Source organism: Telopea speciosissima, chromosome 7 (genome assembly GCF_018873765.1).
Source record: "Telopea speciosissima isolate NSW1024214 ecotype Mountain lineage chromosome 7, Tspe_v1, whole genome shotgun sequence".
NCBI lineage: Eukaryota > Viridiplantae > Streptophyta > Magnoliopsida > Proteales > Proteaceae > Telopea > Telopea speciosissima.
The window spans coordinates 21,822,346-21,843,874 of record NC_057922.1 but is presented as its reverse complement, the minus strand read 5'-3'; the positions used below and the strand labels follow the sequence as shown (position 1 = coordinate 21,843,874).

The following is a 21,529-nucleotide window of genomic DNA, read 5'->3' as shown; positions in this document are numbered from 1 at the left end:
GGTGATATCTCATCTTCATCCTCTTTTACCAACATACATCGTTATTGCTGTCAAATTTGCTCTCAAAATGATCACATTGCCACCAATTGTCCACAGAGGTTCAATCATGCCTTTCTTGGTATGTGTTCAGCATCAACCCCTCTTCTTCTACTAATGCTTGGTTACCAGATTCCGCGCGGTTCTAATGACCATTTAACTGCAAATATGTCAAATCTTTCTTTGAGTGTTCCCTATGAGGAACCCGATCGATCAGATTGTTGTAAGCGATGGTAAAGGTCTACAAGTATCTCACACTGGTTCTTCAATTCTTAGTTTGTTTGGCTCACAGTTTTATCTTTCGAATCTCTTGTGTTCCTAGTATGCATTGCAACTTGATATCGGTTTGTCAATTTGCTTCAGATAATGCATATATTTTGAATTTCATGTTGCTTGCTTTGTCATTAAGGTCTAGCGGACGATAAAAATGGGGTTTTTACAAATGTCCCCCTAAAAATGTCCATTTGTCTAAATGCATCTTTACAACTTTTCAAATTGTAAATTCCTCCTTACCTTCAAAACACTGTAACACTTTGGTCCAGTCCGTTAATCTAGGACATTTAGACATTAGTTTCAGGGAATCTAATGATTAAAATGCCCTTATAATAAAAATCCATTAAATTAAAGAATAAAATGATCAAATTGCCCTCATATTCCCCAAATTGTGTACGAAAGATTTGGGTTGAAACTGAAAATCGTCACTGTACTAACCTTAGCTTATACCCAATTATCTCTTCATAACCCTTCTTCTTCCTCCTCCATCAAACTACTAAACTTACAATCAACTTGTTAACTAAACTAAAGATTGTATTGGTTTGGTAAGAAATTAGGTCTATTTTGTCATGTTTTCCATCAATCGATAGTATCCCATCACAAGAATGCTATAGAATGACCGATTGACCTTCAGTTGTGCTTACTGTCCTATGTGAAATTCTTGTTTATAAAGAGATAATTGGGTATGAGAGATAAACCCATCTTCACATACATACCCACGAGGCCATGACCATTCCACCATGCCTCCATTAAAAAGACAGTAATGAAAACGTTGAAAAGCCCACTTCTTCAGTCTCCGCTCCCAATTCCAAGAGAGAGTGAGAAGAAATAGAACACTTGCAGGCTTGCTGCTCTTCAGCTTCCCCCTTGTGGATCCCCTCGCCCTGTCTCCTTTTCTCTTCCTCTCACCTCTACTGATGTCTCTGTACCCAACAGTCCAACACCAACGAGCAAGGTCAGATAACCATGAAATCTCCTTTCACCACCATGTGTGACCACTACTGGCAGGTCCTCCACCCGAAATGGTCGCTTTCATTCAACACCACTACCACTACCCATCATCCCACCTTCGATTTTTTAGTTTCAACTCAAATCTTCCTCAAATTGATTTTTAGTTTCAAACCCTAAATAATTTGAGGAAGATGAGGGCAATTTGGCTATTTTATTCTTTAATTTTGGTGGGTTTTTGTCATAAGGGTGATTTTGGTCATTAGATTCCCTGAAACTCACGCGTACTAACGGACTGGATGAAAATATTACAATGTTTTGAAAGGAGAGGGAGTTTGCAATTTGAAAAATTGTAGGGATACATTTGTACAAATGGGTTTTTTAGGGGAGGCATTTGTAGAAAAACCCTCAAAAATTTATCCCTTTACTCACAACTAATGTCATCTCTCCTAGAGTTTCTTGTCCACACACCCAAGCCCAAAATGGGATTGTTGAACGGAAACACCGTCATGTTATTGAAACAGGCCTAGCTCTTTTATTTCATGTTCATCTCCCAACACAATATTGGTCGTACGCTTTCTTAACCATTGTATAATAAACCGTATGCCATCACCCTTAATTGCTTATGTTAGTTCATTGGAAAGGCTTTTTCACACGCCACCAGACTATATACTACACTACGCACCTTCGGATGCTTATGTTATCCTTAGCTACGTCCTTATTCTCCCCATAAGCTTCATCCTCGTTTTAAGCCTTGTCTTTTTCTTGGATGCTCTCTCAACCATAGAGGATATAAGTGCCTTGATACAAGATCCAATCGCCTATGCAATTCACGTCATGTTATATTTGAAGAATCTAATTTTTCCTTTTGCTTTGGTATCCCAATCCTCCGGCTCAGTCCCACCACTCTTTGTTGACCTTTGGTATACCTTTGTTCCTCCTCTCATCTTTCCTTTCCCTACTTCATTAGCTGCATTCCCTGACGGTATTACCTGTTGCCACTGACTATTGTTCTACCCACAGAGACCATTGCAGCATTACCTGTTGCCACTTCCTCTGATGTACTGTCCCTTACTGAAACATCAGTTGAGCCCCATTCTGCTATTTCACCACATAATGATCCACCTCCACCCTCTTCCATTTTATCAACCATCTCCATCCATCCAATGCTGACACAGTCCAAAACTGGGTCTGTTAAACCTTCTTCCTAGCTCAACTTGACAACAACTAAACATCCCATTCCCATTGATTGTGAACTGACTTGTTACAGCCAAGCTCTTCGTGTCCCATCTTGGCGACAAGCAATGATTGAGGAGTTCAATGCTCTTCTCCGCAATGGAACATGGTTCTTGGTCCCATCTCATCCCAATCAACATGTTGTGGGATGCAAATGGGTGTTTCGTTTTAAAAGGTAATTTGGCGGTTCAATTGAGGATCACAAGGCGTGCCTCGTTGCCTAAGGCCTCCACTAGCGCCCAAGTCTTGACTTTAATGAGACATTTAGTCCAGTGGTTAAAACCTACAACTATTATTGTAGTTCTCTATCTTGTTGTCACACACAACTGGCCATTACGCCAATTGGATATTCAAAACGCTTTCTTACATGGGGATCACCTTGGAACTTTGTACATGTCCCAGTTGCCTGGATTTGTGGATTCTACCAATCCCGACTTTGGTCCACAAATCGCTTTATGATCTTCGACAAGAACCGTGTGCTTGGAATACCAGTCTCAGTTCATTTCTCCAATCTCATGGTTTCAAACCTTCACGGAACAGATTCCTCTTTATTCATCTATCATGACAAAGACATTATCCTATATTTTCTCATCTACGTGGATGATCTAATTGTGACTAGTAACTCCTCCTTTGCCATCACAAGCCTACTAGCTACTTTATCTACACGGTTTGCTATAAAAGACTTGGGGAGCTTGCACTATTTTCTGGGTATAGAGGTTCATCGGACTGCTAATGGTCTCTTCTTAAATCAGCAAAAATATATCGCCGACTTGTTGCTTACCACAAAAATGGATGGTGCTAAACCAGTTGCCACTCCAATGGCTTCTTCACCACCGTTGATGGTTTCTTGTGGTTCTCTTTTATCGGATACCACTGAGTTTTGCAAGGTGGTTAGTGCCTTCTAGTACGTCTCATGACCCAACCTAATATTGGTTTTGTCGTTAATAAGGTCGTTCAATTTATGCATTCGCCTACTGATGTTCATTGGTTGGTTGTTAAATGAATTTTACAATATCTCAAAAATACTATTTTTAAAGAACAAAATTGTTTTAAGTAGATTGTTGAAAATTTTTAGCAGGTTTTTCTATTTCATATGGTATTTCAATCATGACATATGGCATTCAATGGTTTAAGAAAATTATTTATACCAATTAATCTTGATGGCCAATAACTTCAGATTTGGGGAACAAAACGCTAGGCTTAGACACAAGAACAGAAGAAGAAAGAACCACCCTATCCCTCATATAATCAAAAAATTGCATCTAGGGCTGCAACAGGGTCGGGTTGGGCTGGGCTTTATAGAACCCTAGCTCAACCCTAAGTCCCCTTAGCTGGGCCCAAGCCCGACCCGACCCTGACCCGCCCTTAGGGTCGGGCCGGGCCAACCCTAATTGGCCCTGATCATGGGGAGGGGGAAAGAAATGCATGGGTTGAAATGGGCTGAGAAGAACTTATTAATTTTACATAAAATAATAATATAATAAATTATATTGTAACACTTATTGTCTTCATATATAGTATATTATATAAAAAAATGTGGGTGAAATTTAAAGTTCATAATGTATAAATTATATCAATATATATTTTATAGTATAACTTAAATCAGGGTCGGGCCGGGCCAGGCCAAGCTTAGCTCGAGGCTTCAACCCTAACCCGACCCGACCCTAACTCAGGGTCAGAAGTTTCCAGCCTTGACCTGCCCTCAGGGCCAAATATCTCAGCCCAGACTCGGGCCAGCAGGGCCAAACTTGCACCCCTAATTGCATCTATACTGATATCCTTACATGCGATCTGATTTGCCCCCGCACTGGTGTGACACTACCTGACCTGACAATGATTTTTAGTTCATAAATATATATGATGGGAAAGAATCATTGTATGATCGCATATCCCCTACGCCAACGCGAGGCAAATGAGAGTGAATAAGGGCATCAACATGGATGAGAATTTTTATTTCGCAGGATGCAATGCAAATGGGAGATTATTTTGTGCACTCTATAATCTTCACTCTTGTGTCTAGGGCTCTACGAGAGGCAGCTTTGATTTTCCATTATATAAAATATAAGAAATTGGCCATTGAGATGTATGTGGCGTATTCTATCATGTAGATTAACTCGTGTACTGCAAAATTAATAACAAAACTCCAGTCAACAAAACTCAAAAGGCTGATCTTATCTCTAATCTCTAGTATATCTCTTTTAATGTTTATCTCTTGTAAACTAGTTTCCTAAGATAAAGGAACTACTCACCTACGATAGAACTCTCCATATACATGTATAAAAGGATACGGATACTTCAATAAGATCCATCACTTGAAATCCAAAATCATCTTTGGTCTTTCAAAAATGAAAAACAAGCACTTTAGAAAGTGAGAAATTTAATTAAGGTCAGAAACTTAATATCGACAAAGAGGATCAAGCTAGATCAATTGAAATAGGAATCGAACAAAATTGGGGAAAATCCAAGAAAATTGAATTTATAAGAAGTAAAAATTTCCATAAATTTGTGGTTTTTTTAAGTTGTCATTCAAAGAGGATCAAGCTAGATCAATCGAAATAGGAATCAAACAACATAAATTTGTGGTTTTTTACCTTATAGATCTTGGTAAAAGTAAGTTTCACTGAATTTTCACTCTTTTAACAACTTTAAAAATGGGAGGGAAAGCCACAATTAGAATCAGAATCATTATCGTCTACGGTTCCCTAATCGATGCGGTTCCCTAGTGCCTCTCACAAGAGGGGGGTGGGACCCACCCGAGGCACCTGACCAAACACTCTGCCCAGATGGGGTCCACCCTCCTCTTGTGAGAGGCACTAGGGAACCGCATACGATAAAAATTCTTAGAATCATGTAAGCCGATTCCACCATTCAGATCCAATTCTGTGAACCCAAAATTGAATAGAATGTTTGAAGAAAATGATCTGATAAATTTAATTGGCTAGAATCTGAAATTTGACATCTTGACCTTCTCACATATTCAGTTTAAAATGCCACAGCACTCTCCAACTTAATGTAGTGATCCATTTCCATTTCTTCTTTTTTTTTTTCCCCTTTTTCAGACGAATCGTTATCCCCTCCAATTCGTTGCACGCTCCAATTCCTCCAATTCTTCCCATAAGAGTAGAAATGACCACCCTACCCTCTGCCCAATCACACTACCCAAGGTGGGGTAAGATCCTACTCCTATGTGAGGAATTGGAGTGAATTGGTGCAGACAACGAATTGGAGATAATAATTAGGTAAAATTACATGACTAGCTACTCTTGGGTTTTCCAAAATTGTCCACCCTATGTTTGAGTTAACAAAAATTGACAAAAACAAGTTTAGTTTTACATAACTAGACAAAACAGTGACTCTCCTTCCTTCTTCGGCAGTTCCCTTCTAAAAAAATCTCTTTTTTTTACCTCTGTTACTTGGGGTATCAGAGAATAGCAGTGACTAGGACAAGGGTAGGGTTGCAGGGAATGGAGCATGCCTGGGCAAAAAGACAATGACAAAGGTAAAAATGTCTAAAAACATAAATGTGAGAGAGAGAGACATTATTTTGTCCAGTTTTGTAAACCTTAACTTTGTCTATTTTTGTTACCTCAAACATAGAGTGGACAGTTTTGTAAATGAAAACCCACCCAAAAGTAGCTAATCATGTAATTTTCCATAATAATTATTCCTTTTCAGACACAATTCCACACATGTATTGTGAGAAGGAATATATACTTCCGTGGGTATCGGGTATCTGTTTATGTGGTATGATTTTTCTTTTAGAAATTGTTTGGTTTAATTTTATCACCTTATCTTACTTAAATAGAAATCAGATAGAAGGGAATTCCAACTGAGGAGTGGTTCCAATTTCGAACACATCGTTAATTTGATGGGCAATGTAGTACTTTCATGATAAAAAGAAAACAAAATCCTCAAAATGGTCTCAACCCCACCATGCAATCATTACAAAACAAACCCCACCCCCGCCCCCCGGTCACCTCCACCTCCACCTCCATGATATTACCACTACCCCACCACAAGCCAGACTGTGCCACCAACACCTCACTACCATGCGAATACGCTAACCCCACAACAATTACTACCGTCCAACACAACCTCCCCACCATGCCAGCACCACCTTCCCGCCACAATCACCTTCTTAGGACGGCCCTGACCTCACCTCCGCCCCTGCCCCTACCACTACCACTACTACTACCACCACCACCACCACCACCACCACCCTCTCCTAAAGAAATAGAGAATTTGTTCTGAAAAATTTGATCTATCAAATAAATTTCTTATTCTTGAAATAATTCAGATTGATGCAAACAATTTCAATCCCTTCATAAAAAACCTATTTGTTGACTATTTAATGAAATCAAACCGAAATTGAAATCATACCAAATCTTACCGTACGTCAACCCCAAGGTCAAAACATAGGAATATGCATCAAACTTTTACTCTTCTATCGTAAATAACAAAAGGAACAACCCTCAGCCAGCACCTTATACTTGAAATTGTTGTAGTGCAACTACACTAACCATGGGCCAAATTCTTGCAACCAATGAACACCACCACCACCCCCAAAAAAATATTTCAATCTAAGATCCACCAAGCGTTCAAATTAGCAAATCAGTCACACTAACTTAACACGATTGAAAACATTACAGAAACTTGAAACATAAAAACCCTCACACGTTACTCGACACCGTTGCTTACACCAACCAAGGGTAATGAGGTATGACGAATTAAAGACCTAAACCCACGGAGGTACTGTCACAGAAAAAAATGATCAACGTAAGCAACCATCTCCACACCAACCTACCCTCTCAATCCCACTCGTCTTTGCTCCATAGAATAGTAACCATCCACAAGATCCATCGCTACCGAGAAACAGAACCATGGACTGGGCAACTAGTAAACACCATCGGCAACCTAGCAACCAAAGCATCGCAGAAGAACTAAACATGCATTTACGGAGAAAAAACATGCGGAGTTGCGAGGCTGCCAATCTCCACACTACAGTATAACCTGCCGAATGGGACATGATCATTTCCTTTAGTGGTGTTGCTAGAATTCACTGCACCATGTTAGGTACAAAAATGAAAAACATTCATCGTCACTGCACCATGATAGGTACAAAAATGAAAAACACCCGATGAATGGTTCCAGTTGAAAACACATCATCAAACCCGATGAACAGCACTGTAAATAGAGTTTGCTAATTAACCTCCAATAATAACACAGATATATCACATGATTAACACGCACATCCGTAAATTAGTTTTATAAATCTTATATGCTATGAAGTGAATTCTATTATTAGAAAGAAAATCTTGACGAACTTTCAACACAATCGCATTCTTTGTGGTCATTTAGCGAACATCTTATAACAGTATTTTGGAGTAGAAACAATTTTTTTATAATAAAAAAAAAACCTAAGAGCCATCAGTCCCTTTCTTTTCAAAAACAACCATACATAGAGAAGGAAGAGATCATTACATAAACTTTCCTTTCATCCAAGAAAAACTGGAACTCAATTGCAAAATCCATTTCCTCTATTTCTCCTCAGCCAGGTGTGTGTGGATATAATGGGTAGTGTCTACAATATAATATTATATATTCCAACCCCACCCCCAAAAGCCCCAATTAAGTGGACAAGAAGAAATTTGAATATCGATTTGAATAAAGAAAGTAACCAAAGTGCACAAGGTCAAGAGAGATATAAGAGAAAGTAACCAAAGTGCACAAGGTCAAGAGAGATATAAGAAAAATCAATCGAATAAAATGTTCCAAACCAGGACAAATACTTCCCGCAGGGGGTCCAAAAAGCCCTACCCAATATATATCCTAGCTAGTATGAAAGTTCAAATCCACCATAAACGAAACAATAGAATTACTTGAGCTGGTTTATGATGAATAATCATCCAAGAGAAAAGGCCAATTGCATGAGGAAGAAAAAGAATGATAAAAGAACAAGAATAAAAACAAGCCCACCAAAACAGAACAAGGAACACTAACAAAAAAGACCATGCAAAACATAAAAAAGGAATGTAAAGTACTAAAAGGCGAAATCTTACCCTCAAGACCCAAATGGATTCTAGTAAAGGAAATTTCCTGAATCCAGGAGCCTCTACTCTTCACGGTGAGTACCTTGTGTAGCCGGACTGCATAAAGAAGAACTTCAAATCCAGACATAAGGATAGCATTATCAGGAAGTGGTGACAAAATCATGGGAATTTGAGAGGTTCAAAAGCAAAGAAGTGAAAGTATCTTAAGAATTTAATCGACGAGTAAGCCAGTGAATCCCCCCCCCTTCTTTCTTCTCCAAGCCAAAGATTGGTATGTCCCAAATATAGAGGCCCGCAGATTCTTTCATTCAAATCATCCTATGTAGCCTCCCAAGAGAATGGGTGCATAAGATTTAACAAGAACAATTACAAGGAAGAAGAAAAAAGTAATCAAGAAAAAACAATATGAACTTGGGAAAACCTTGAAAGTAACTATATAAAACTGTGGACAAAATTGATCTAAATTCACAAGCTGTACACCTAAAACAAGGTTTGCCAAAAATCACATGTTCCAGCAGAAAAAAAACTTGTAAAAAGAGTGCCAAAAATTCCTAATTCCATATCCATCCGAAAGCTTACAAACAAACCCCAAAAGAGGTACATAGGACTGAATTTTTAAAGCTTCCCTCTTAAGTTTTCAGTGATGCACCAGCAAACCATGGCCATCAGTTTGATCATAATGGACCAGTAGGCTTAATTTTGAGTGCCCAATGGGTTATATAGGCCATTGGGTTATTAGTACTTTCCAGTTTTCTATTGTAATAGGCCAATTCTGTAATCCTAAATATGAGAGATTTGAGGTGTTTGTTTTATGTTTTTAGAATTTCTCGGAACTTTCTACTTTTAAGAGTTAAGTTGCGTAGTGACTTTCCTTAGCTTGCACATGGAGAGTTTCCTAATTGTGCTATTTCTTAATTCTATAAATGAAGAGAAAGGGCTACAAAACTCCCCTCCAATTTTGAGATTCAAACATAGCTTTTGCTTGTTAGTTCTGTGATATTCAGAGCTCCTTTGCTGTGAGATGCAGTGAAGTCCTTGGTTGGTTTTCTGTTGTCTACCCTTTTCTGCACATACAAGTTCAGATTTTGTTTTGTTCTACTTTCTAATCTGTAAACTAAATATTGTTGGTTCTCTCTTCAGTTTTCAGATCACTTTGTGGTAATGTTATAGCCTCCACCTCTGTTCATTGATCTTAACTTCTATAGGCGCTTCACTGCCCATCGTTGAGTGCTGTTACAGCAGTACTTCTTCCTCAGTTTCTATTTGTTCAAGCTTATAATTGCTGAAATTTACTTGATAGTTTCCGTCCACCCTGATTTCTGAATCTGGACTTTGTTTCCAAGTGGCTTTGGCTAACTATTTCTTGATTCTAATCGCTGTTTTCTATTACTTGCTACATCTTGTTGCTATTTTGATGACCTGTTATTTTTAAGACTACCCCATATCTTCAAAATAAAAGGCCGTACCCAGTGCACAAGGCTCCCGCGTTTAGCAGGGTCTGGGGAGGGTCAAATATACGCAGCCTTATCCCTATTTCCCGAGAGGCTGTTTCCAGGACTTGAACCCGTGACCAATCGTTCAGCAAATGAGCACTTGACCAACACGCCAAGCACGACCCCATATCTTCAAAATCAGACCATTAATCAACATAAAACTTTACAGACTTGTTCTCCTTGACAAATAGACGATTCGACAAGTATTTCATGCATATCTGAGTAGTTTAAATAGAGTTATCAGTTTTCTCCCAATTTGGATTCCATTCTGTACCTTAACCTGTGATCCTATTAGCACTACATTAATTGGGTCAGACTGAACCAGGAATGGACCAATAAGCTAACTTTTGAGTGCCCAATGGGTTTAGTATTTTTTAGTTTTCTATTGTAATGGGCTAATTCTATAAAATCGCAAATATGAGGGATTTGAAGCCTATACGAAATTAGGTGTTTGTTTTTATTTTCTCAGAGTTTCTAGAAATTTTCTATTTTTTAAGAGTTGAGTTGTAATGAGACTTTCCCTAGCTTGTGCATGGTGTTTTCTAGTTCTTTTATTTCTTAGTTCTATACCTAAAGAGAAAGGGACTACACAAAGGCCCTACGATTTTGAGATTCAAACATAGCTTTTGCTTGTTAGCTCTGTGAGATTCATAGCTCCTTTGCTGTAAGAAGCAGTGAAGCCCTGGGTGGGATGCAAAGGTAGCTTGGTCGGATGCCAAAATGGATGAGTGAGATGCTAGTCAAGTTCTAAGTGAGGGTCCCAGTCCATATCCTTTTCTTCTATACTTTAGTTTTCCTTTCTCAAGGTAAATTTTCTGTTGTTTACCATTTTCTGCACATACAAGTTCAAATTCTGTTTTGTTCTTCTACTTTAGCATCTGCTGACTAAATATTGTAGTTCTCTCTTCAGTTGTCAGATCTCTCAACTGTCATTATAGCCTCAACCTCTGTCCATCGATCAGAACTTCTTTTGGCACTTCACTGCCATATTTGAGTGCTGTTACAGCTTAGTTTCTATTTTACAAGTTTATAATTGCTGAAGTTAACTTGTTAATTTCTATACACCCTACTTTCTAAATCTGAACTTTATTACAAGTGACCTTACCTTTTACTATTTCTGGACTCTACCTGTTGTTTTCTATTACTTGCTACATCTAGTAGCTATTTTGATGACCTGCTATTTTTGATACTCTACCCCTATCTTCAAATCTGACCATTAGGTCAACATAAGATTTTACAGACTTGTTTTCCTTGACAAATAGACCATTCAACCAGATTTTCATGCATATCTGAGTTGTTTGAATAAATTTATCTGGTTTTCAGATCTCTCTAGTGCCATTACAGCCTCCAGTTCTGTCCATCAATCAGAACTTCTGTTGGCACTTTACTGCCATCTTTGAATGATGTTACAGCTTAGTTTCTATTTTACAAGCTTCCAACTGCTGAAGTTTAATTTATATACACCCCCTTCTAAGTCTGAACTTTATTATAAGTAGGCTTAACTTACAACTTCTTGACTCTACCTGTTGTTTTCTATTACTTGCTGCATCTGGTTGCTATTTTGATGACCTGCTATTTTTTAGACTATAACCATATCTTCGAATCTGACCATTAGAACAACATAAAATTTTACGGACTTGTTCTCCTCGACAAATAGACCATTTGACCAGATTTTCATGCATATCTGAGTTGTTTAAATAAATTTATCTGGTTTTTAGATATCTCTCTAGTGCCATTATAGCCAGCACCGCTGTCTTGGTTTCGTGACCCACCGAGTCAAGATGCCTCGCGATACATAAAAGCAGCTCGACATCAGATAATGTCATGATCGGACAGAAATAAAGTTCCCTACTTCTCCAAAGTAGTTCATTACTTAAACGAAAAAACAAATCCAAGTGCGGGAAAGAGGAAAGGATACATGAAACTTAAGAAAGTCCAAATATAAATGGTCAACTAGCTGTACGTCGTACAAAGAAGAGTAGAGAAAACATTCGGGAAGTTCAATCATGCATACACTGAATTTGAAATCACTGAAACAACAAACAGATGCTGTCAAGAACGGTCTTTGACACCATCATAAGTATAAAACAGAGATCTTGCCTATCAAAGCAAAAAAGACTTTCAGAACAGATTCACTAGTGAGTAAACTTCTTATAAAAGAGGGTAACATTTGGCTAATAATTCAAAAAATACAGAGATACAACAAGCTCATATTGTAACTCATGTAAAGAGTCCATCCTTACATAAGAATTGAGTGAAAAGAAGCCCATTAATTAACTGGAGATATCCAAATACTCCAAGTGCAATAGTCGTTAACAAGGGTGAGGGAGAAAAGGCTCCAGGTGCAAAGGATCCACAACAAGCTCCCGTTACTTAATAAACAAAAAAAAAAACTCTCACAGCAGACACTATTTTGAGAAACCAAATTGGTAGTTCGGTTCATAATAATTATCTGTAACCTAAAAATCTCCTACAGTATAAACTTTCTTCCAACAATTAGTTTGTTATAAGAAAGCCCACCATAGTACCAAACGCTAGTAATAAACTCAATTGCTAATTTGCAACCCAAAAAATAAAAAGATTAGTTGCTTCAAACATAAAAACGACTTCATATTTTCACGAGAAAAGTTTTTTTAATGAAATCATATTTATAAATAAAGGGAAAATCCCATGCTGACAGTGAGGGATGCTTTCCCACACCCTCTCACATCCTGACCATGTAGGCCCTGCACTGACACTCTTTCCTCCCTGACCATGTGGGACCCCCCCATTGACGAAACCGTTTCCTATGCCGTGATTGGTGTGGCGTGGGAGAATACCCCACTGTCGATGTGGGGTAGCGTCTCTCTATTCATTATGAGCCAGACATCTTTAGAAATCAAAGAGTACAAAGAAGTCTCCCATGAGTTCAAAACATTGACTTGATAAATCAAAGGATCTCAGAATTTTATCTTTGGATAAGACTAAACAAGAAGGAAACCAACACCTTTGCTTCAAAATCTCAGATTAGTCTCTTTTCAATGACAATTGTTGCTACCCAAACAGAAACCTAAAAACCCAAAAAAGAGATTTATGTGTTCCATAAATAGATTAGAAAAACAATTGAAGTTACGGGTACATATAAAGCAAATTTTGCTATAGCAAAAATTGCATATCATACAAGAACGGAGAAGCTGAGATCCCAAAGAATTTGCTAGACAAAAACCAACTCAACCAAATGCCAATCCATAAAAATGTTTTTACAGAATTTTTTTAATGACAAGTGTTTTATAGAGAGTTCATTGTCTACATCTCCCAAATTTATAGATATCGATGGCAGCTTCTGACTTTAAAGAATTAAGTTCACACAACTCAAGAGCTTTCACTTAAAATAATCAGCCACAAAGTTGGAGCAATTTATTACCTTTCCGTTGCCAGAAGAAATGCCAAGCAATCTCAATGATGAAGACCAATAATACATACCCAAGCAGCAACAACTTGAAGATTTCTTCTCTTTGTTGTTTGAATCCTCATGTCCATCACACATGTATATTACGAAAATCATGGAGATCATTGATGACATACAATTTATAAGTACTCCACGGGTGAAAACATGTTATCCAACCAGACGATAAACCATAGGGGCGAAGCAAGAACGGTGAATGCAAGAATAAGCTCCTCAAACCCTCAAGGGCTGGCTTAAAATTGAGCACTTAAATATAACAGAGATCAACTCTGTGGGCTGATAAGAGCCTTAAAATTTTGGAAACTAGGGATCACCTCTGGACTGAAAAGAGCCCAAAATTTTTGGAAAATTAAGAAAAGATTTTAACCCATCTAAAATCACTCAATCTTCCTTTGAAAATGAAAGGCACAGAGAACATTCTTTTTGGTTTGCTTTCAAACCCCTAATCAAGCCTATGGAATATTGACCACAAAAATTATTACCAACACAAATTGCTTATCCAGCAGAAAAACTTCTCGCAAAGAAAAAAGCAATAATCTGCCTATTAGGTATTTTCTTTGGCCATTTATTTCATATAACAAATATGAAAACTAGCATTTTCTAAAGTCTTACAAACACAACGCACTTCCGACACAAATAACTAATAGGAAATCCATTTGAAGAACCCTTTTTTCTCATAGTAGGTTTTCTTAAAGGGTGAGAGAAAAATAGTATGATTATTAGGTGCATCTATAGTAGCAGAAAAGGCTGCTTCACTGTTTGAGGAAACCACCTGCAACAACAAATCTGATAAGCAATACAGAAATATATGTTAACCTAAATAAATAAAACAGAATGCTCAGCCAGGCAACCTGACAACACAAGTATTTCCAAGTAAGGCAATAACATCAAGAATAAGCAACCACATCACTGACGGCGGCAACAGCATTAAAGTCTGATAACCACAATCAATCATTGCATATGTACTAAAGGTATCATAAAATCAGATCAACTATGAGTATATGCTATCATGCAAGTATCAACCAGCCCCAACAAGAATGCAGATTTGTTGTTTATAATTTATCTCGACTCCACAAAGTACATAAAGTTCCATACTCGATAACTCAACCAATTGGCCAGAGCTTAAAAGAAAGTAAATGTCGAAATCCAACATAGTACATATTTTTTGAAGAGTAGTGAACGATTTGAAAAGGAGGAAAATAGAACACTGTGACTCCACTTGACAAAAGCCTAAGTTCTGGTCTTTATGGTAATGAAAAAGCAACACTTCATCACAAAGACAAAGATCGCATTTGCATGAGCTCCTGGAACTTCAGAAGAATCACCAGTCCATGACTAAAAGATTGCACCTAGTAGGTATCTGCACAATGAATAAGTAACACATAAAAAGCCTATTTCAAAAACAAAAATTTCCTGAGAAAGCTTTAACTGGAAAACTTATGAAATGTAGGAAACCCAAAGTTTATTATGTCAGTTTAAATCAGAACTACAAAAGCAAAAGCATCCATTTATCAAATTAATAAACAACCAAACTATTTTTCTTACAAAATAAAGGTACACAATTAAATAATGAGCAAAAAAAATCAGAAACGGAGAACTCAATTGATAAAGTATTAAGAAGAACAAAATTAAATGTTACCAAACATACCAAACACTTGAAAACGATTGTCAGTGAAAGGTTTCTCTCACCAACATAAATGTAAATTTTGGAACGAAAATTCCCATTTTAAGGAAACTACAAAGTTAGCTTTCCAAAATTTAGTAATTCAATGTAAACAAAGACCAAAAAACTTACCAACCTTGTGGTAGCGTTAAATTCAAATGAATCGGTTCACAAAATTAGGCAATAAAAAAAAACACATTATATGTCATGAATATAAACACCGCCAAAGAATCACAGGCTTTGAGTAGAGTGAGAAACCCGTGAGCCAGAAAAACGCAAAACCACTAATTCTCTGGTGATTCCATCCCCCTCTCAACACCAGGCAGATGTACAATTGATCCAAAATAACCAACCAACAGTCAACTCTGACAGAAGCCATGGTCCAAACTCTCACCAAAATAAGCACAGACAACCACTGTTAGTATGACCCAGATTGGTCAATAGAATTATGATTCCAGTTTCCACTATATAAACTATAAAGATAAGCTTACCAACATGATACTCAGAATTGTTGGATCAATGCTTCTTTCAAGCTATTGAATGGGGCTCAAGAGAATTAATAGATATCCTAACCAATTAGCATCTGAAAGACAAGAAGCAGGACAACATTTGAAACTCCATGGCACTCACACCCTACACTTCCTCCATGAATTGGATATTCGGTGGTCAATAGACATCATGACTCACCAAGCATTTCTTTCAAAAAAAAATTTTTAAAAAAAATTCTGGTCTGGCGCTTCACACAACAAAGCCATGGTTGGGTGCCTACTTCTGCCATAAGGCATATCAGATTGGACTGAAACTTTGTGGACAAGTAGACCCCCAGAGTCCCCTGCTCAAATGTCAAGTTTCAGCCCAAACGGAGTTGGCCAATCAGGGAAAACAGATTATTGAAAAACCTATAAATTTGGAATGGGTGCAAGGACTACCAACGGGGTGCATGGACATGCATGGAAGCTGTGAATTTACAAAATTGCAACTACCCATATAATATGACTCTCTTTCCGAATGGGCCCCCATAGCGACCCAACATCAGGGTTTTGTGACCCAGGGTTTTTTTTTTTTTTTCTGAAAAGCTACAGAAATTACTCAGCTTCCTAGTAACTACAGTAGCTTTTCATGCTTGATATAACAAACAGGATTTACCCAAAGCTTCATTTGGCACCAGCTGAATCTCAGATTTAGTAATATCCCTAGTTCAACCAATCAAATGTCATTTATTGATTCTTTTGTTATTCATAAGACAGACTATACACTTCAAATAGCTCGCCCATTATTCTACAAACAGAAGGCCTCCAGACTCAACATCTGAAACAGACACCTAAGCAACTATCATTTTGTTGAGTATTTGTTGGTCATATAAAGTTCATATAACATTTAACACTAGTCCACTCACTATCATTGAATTAGGTTTAATGATGTCAGTAAAGTTATATAAGAACTATCACAAAATACCCACACTACTGTTATGGAGTAACCGATCATCACTGATTTGAATTTCTAAACTTCTGAAATATAAAATGTTTATGTATTTCATTCTTCCTAAACTCGAATCCTAATATAAAACAGGGACGGAATTATAAATGTCGGCCAATTCCAAACTCATTTGTATAATTTCTTTACTGATTTCCCCTCAATTTGTGTGATATTATCTTTTTGTCAGAAGGTTTGACAAATGAAAATGCCCACCACATATGTAACAACAAAATAAAGTTTGCCTAACTGTAGGACTTTAAGTTTACAGTTATCCTATGCATTCCATATAACAAATACTCATTTCAGGAAAAAAAAATTCTTTTATAGGAGAACATGTATTACCGAAAGAGATTATGTCTACCATTACCTGTGCCTTACCTAATGACCCATGTAAGGCGCAACTCCACCCATGTGGCCCACACCTTGCTGTGATCTACCAGCATTGCCCTGTCCCATAGGCGCGTTCGGATATCCTCCTTGCATAGCAGACTGGTTCCCATATCCCCCCATCACACCAGGACTGATATTATTCGCAACAGACTGACTCCCATACCCACCCTGCATTCCATGGCTAGTGTTGTTCAACATCTGAGGCACATTTTGGTTAACCTGTGGCCCCACTCCAGTCGACCCAAGTGTTCCCAACAAATTCGTCAGCCCTAACCCAGCACCCTGGGTTGCAAGCAATGCCGTTATTGCCTGTCCTAGAGCCGGGTTCAACGCCTGTGTAGCTGCTTGGTTGAATGGCACCCCAGCCGGGCTTGGGGCCATCATGTGACCAGGCGTCGGCACAGCAGAACCATGGCTCCCCATAGCCCCCATAAAATTAGGGTTTTCATTTCTCTGATAATGTGAGCCATGCTGAGGGTGGTGTGTGTTATGATGATGGTAGTACTGCTTGTTTGGCTTCGGCCCATCGATTGCCTTCTGACAGTGCAAGATATGACCTTCAAAATTCTTCTGTGGATCTTCCAATGCCTTCTTCGCACTCTCAACTGTCTTGTAAACGAACAGCGAAAACCCCTTAGGCTTGCCAGTCTGCTTGTCTAACCCTAACGGTCCCTCCTCAATTTCCCCGTACTTAGCAAAGAAATTAAGCAACCTTTGAGGATCGATATCAGCTGATACATTGCTAACATAGATCTTCCTCAGTGTGTACTCTGAAACCGGCGGTGCAGCCGGTGCGGGTGGCGGAATCGGCCCGGCAGAGGCCAACTGGCAGGCCGTCATCCGATTACCGATCCGCTTCTGTGGCTGTCTTAGGGCTTTACGAGCCCCACTTCGGTGCTTGAAGAGGATGAACCCATAACCCTTGGATTTCCCAGAAATCTTATCACAGACGGCATTACAATCCTCGATCTCACCGTACTGCTTGAAAGCACTGATTAGGGTTTCTGCATTGGTATCCCAACCAAGACCATGTACAAAGACCTTGCGATGAACAGGATCCACATCGGCAAGCTTGCGGATTCGATCCAGCACGTCTGGATGATTCTCAGTAGCTTCACGGAGGAGATCAACCAGTTGCTCCTTGTTGAATGGTTCCAGAAGATTCTGCACAGGTTCTTCTCCATCGTCGTCATCATCTGCAGTGGTATTAGCAGCAGTCCATGGTGCAGAAGAAGCTGCTACAGCCGTCGATGATGCTGTAAGGTTTGAGGGGTTTTGAACATCTCCCTCCTTCGCTGCTTCTGCTTCTTCTTCTTCTTCTCCGTCTTCTTCTGGGTCTACTTCTTCGTCTACTTCTTCGTCTTCTTCTTCATCTTCTTCTTCGGCGACCTCTGCGTCGCCGGTGTCTACTTGTTCTTCTTCTTCATCAACCTCGAAGGGGACTTGTTCTTCTTGCTCTAGTTGTTGCTGCTGTTCTTCTTCTACGGTTTCTACGGTTGCTGTCTCTGGCTCTGGCTCTGGCTCTGGTTCAGGTTTGCATTCGAGCTTTCGCTTTTTCGCCATGGATTTGATTCAATCGCAGAGAGAGAGAGAGAGAGAAGGAGAGAGAAGGAGAGAGAGAGAGCTGAACGATACGACGGAAAACGAAGCTAGGGTTTACTTTCTGCGTAGGGTTCGGAACACCGGTTGAAACATATATATACAGGTGGTTTACCAAAAAAACAACATTTCCGTATCGTGTCTGTATGGGCTATTGGGGTCTAGCGAAAAAAAAGTATGGGCTATTGGGCTTGCATGTTGGGCCTACATATTATTGGTCCAATCCGATGGTGGGATCTTTTAACCTGATGGTTGGAGGGTGGAACGGACGATCCAACTCAGTCTTGGTTTTGAACCATGGCTATTAGTAAATAAGAGTAGGGAAAGATAGGAGCAAAAAAGAAAAAAGACATCAATGAGTTCGTTTTTTTTTTTGCCAACTAAAGGAGGGGGAGGGGAGGCCCATGGACCGACAGAGAAGGAGGGAAGGCTCAAAGGCCAACATATGAGGGACTGGGGAGGAGAGGGAAGTCTCAAACACGAGATTGTGTTATGGTACATTGCTCAGCCCCATCCAATCGTTTGGTGGACGGCCGTGCACGAGACCCCTCCCAAATTAATATTATAAAAAAAGTTTTCCTACACCCATCTAAAGTCATAAATATTCCACCCCTTAGTACAAAGTCAATAATACCCCCATTGTTCTCAATACCATCTGAACCCCTGGATTGGTGTGCGAAAATTCAGTCCTCGTATTATTTATAATGAAAAAAATTAGGTATACATGTGAAATGATAGATTTTATTTTCATTGAACAAAAAAAGGTGAGTGGTTGTGTTGTGGGTAAAAACTAGTCTTGGGGGCAACTAAGATAGTCTCACATCAGTGAATGAAGGGAAGATCATGGTCCATATAAGAATTCGAGTCCTTATTTCCTCATGAGGTCTTTTAAAACTGTGAGAACGACATTAAGCTAGTTTCGACAGGCAACCCAGAGCTTAGTTAGTAAGTTCGGGAACGGCAATTGAACGGGAACAGATACGTACGGCAATTAAACGAACTAGACGGTAATAATACTTTTCAAAAATCTGGCTTCATAAAATGCATACGGTAATAATATGGTACGCGTTTAATACGGGTATAATACGGCATAGACGGCAATAATACTTTTAAAAAAACAGACATATATTCATTATATAATATGCATTCATCACCTAATAAACAAAATAATATCATGACCTTATGAACTAAAATAAACACAATAATATAATATGCTATATAACATCTCTAAGATTATCATTTAACATACAAAAACATCAATAATCTACAAGAAATGAATGTAGATTGTCTGAAAATGAGATGAGCAAGTTGATTACCTTATCATTAAATCATTCTTCCAACATTACATTTCTTTCTATCTACAATGAGATAACCATATATTTTTAACCAGATGTGTTCTTGTGAAGGGGGATGAGTTCCCACTAATTAACCAACACAAGACAAGAGGGAGAGTTCCAGATATGGATCTCCACTGTACACATTAGCTACAAGAGACAGAAAAACAAGAATAAAATAGAATAGAGATTGAGCCGTTCTCGCCAATATCACACCAGATTCATTTGCTTCACTACCACCATCAAAGTTCAAAGACCAGAGAAACAAGAGGAGAGTACAAGACTTAAGTGCCGCTTTGTTGAACGGAGATGGGGAGGATGATTGGAGATGGAGGGCGGCTACTGTTGCGGCAACAGTGTTGCTTGCTACGGTTGGATGTTCAACGCAAATCGAAAGGGACGAAAGGGAAAGTGAAATCGTTTCCCTAAATTCTAATCTTTTGGGTTTTTTTTTTTTAAAAAAAAAGCGTATAATACGTGTATTATACGAGTGTAAAACGTGTATTATATGAGTATAATACTCGATCGATTAAAAATTGTGTTTTTTTATAAAAATACGAGGACGGGAGTATTATACGTTTAAAAATTCAGGTACACGTATAATACGCGTATTTACTAACTAAGACCCAGAGCAGACAATATCATGAGACTTATTCCCTGACCTCATCATTGTTACCGTCTATGAGAAGTTATCCTTCCATTGATTCACAAGTTCTTTTCTCTTGGGCGATCCGTACCAGGAAGTTTCAGACCCAGAAGTCTCTCTTGTTGTGAAATTCGAATCTTTGAAGTAACCTGCTTTCCCTGTTTACCGCCAAACCTGAGTTGCAGGATTTTCTTTAATCCTCAACCTATTATTTGGAGTGGGCAACTAAGATAATCCCACATTGGTGATTAAAGGGAAGACCGTGGTCCATAGTAGTCCCCCTTCCCCCCCCCCCCCCATCAAAAAAATAAAAGAGGATTGAGTTTCCCTCCCTCCAAAATGAATGGGATTCCATTCTCTGCAGGGCGAGAAAGGGTATAAAGAGGTATTTAGGAAAGATACTAAAACCCATAGGGGTTTGTGAACCCTATGATGGTGGGAGAAGCCTCCTCTATGAATAGAGGAAAACTTTCTCAAAAAAAAGTGTTTTGATGGTAAAAATTCCAATTCACCACAATCCAACAATTTTAACTTCTTTTTGTTTTGGTAGGATAACAATTTTAACTACTTACACTAAAATGGGGCTTTCTACATGGGATTTGGATCCTCTGCGGCCTGGGGTTGAGCGGCCATCATGCTGCACTCAATCCACAGGCCGCCATGTGGATTTTATACCAATCCAATGATTGGTAGATGGCTGCCTGGCATTTTTGAATTTTGAGCGATAATTGCATATGTTATATTTCGTTGTTGTTCCTGTATCTTCTTCTACTCCTATTTAAGGAAAAAATAAAAAACATAGAGGAAAGAAGAAGGTATCTCGATGACCAAAGCACCAATATTTTTTTTTCCTTTTTTGGGAGGAGTTTGGTGGGGGGGGGGGAGAAGGCAGGATATGAGCTGGAGAACAAGCAACAAAGATCTAAACCTTCAGTGGTAG

General features: G+C 38.7%; 1 protein-coding gene across 6 annotated transcripts in view; it reads right to left on the bottom strand.

Moving 5' to 3' along the window:
• Nucleotides 1-18,632, bottom strand: part of LOC122670148 (UBP1-associated protein 2B-like) — a 53,389-nt gene extending 34,757 nt beyond the window's left edge. Inside the window, exons 1-2 of one of the 6 annotated variants that reach the window (XM_043867135.1) lie at nucleotides 16,988-18,632; nucleotides 14,115-14,253 (exon numbers count right to left, since the gene is read on the bottom strand). In XM_043867135.1, coding sequence (XP_043723070.1) covers nucleotides 16,999-18,573 — 1,575 coding nt within the window. In that variant the 5' untranslated portion in view covers nucleotides 18,574-18,632 and the 3' untranslated portion in view covers nucleotides 14,115-14,253; nucleotides 16,988-16,998. Of the gene's footprint in view, nucleotides 1-14,114; nucleotides 14,254-14,515; nucleotides 14,842-16,987 lie in introns of those variants that run through there. The other 5 variants (XM_043867136.1, XM_043867131.1, XM_043867133.1 and 2 more) reach the window with 5 other exon arrangements.
• Between the last annotated feature and the right edge of the window lie 2,897 nt (nucleotides 18,633-21,529).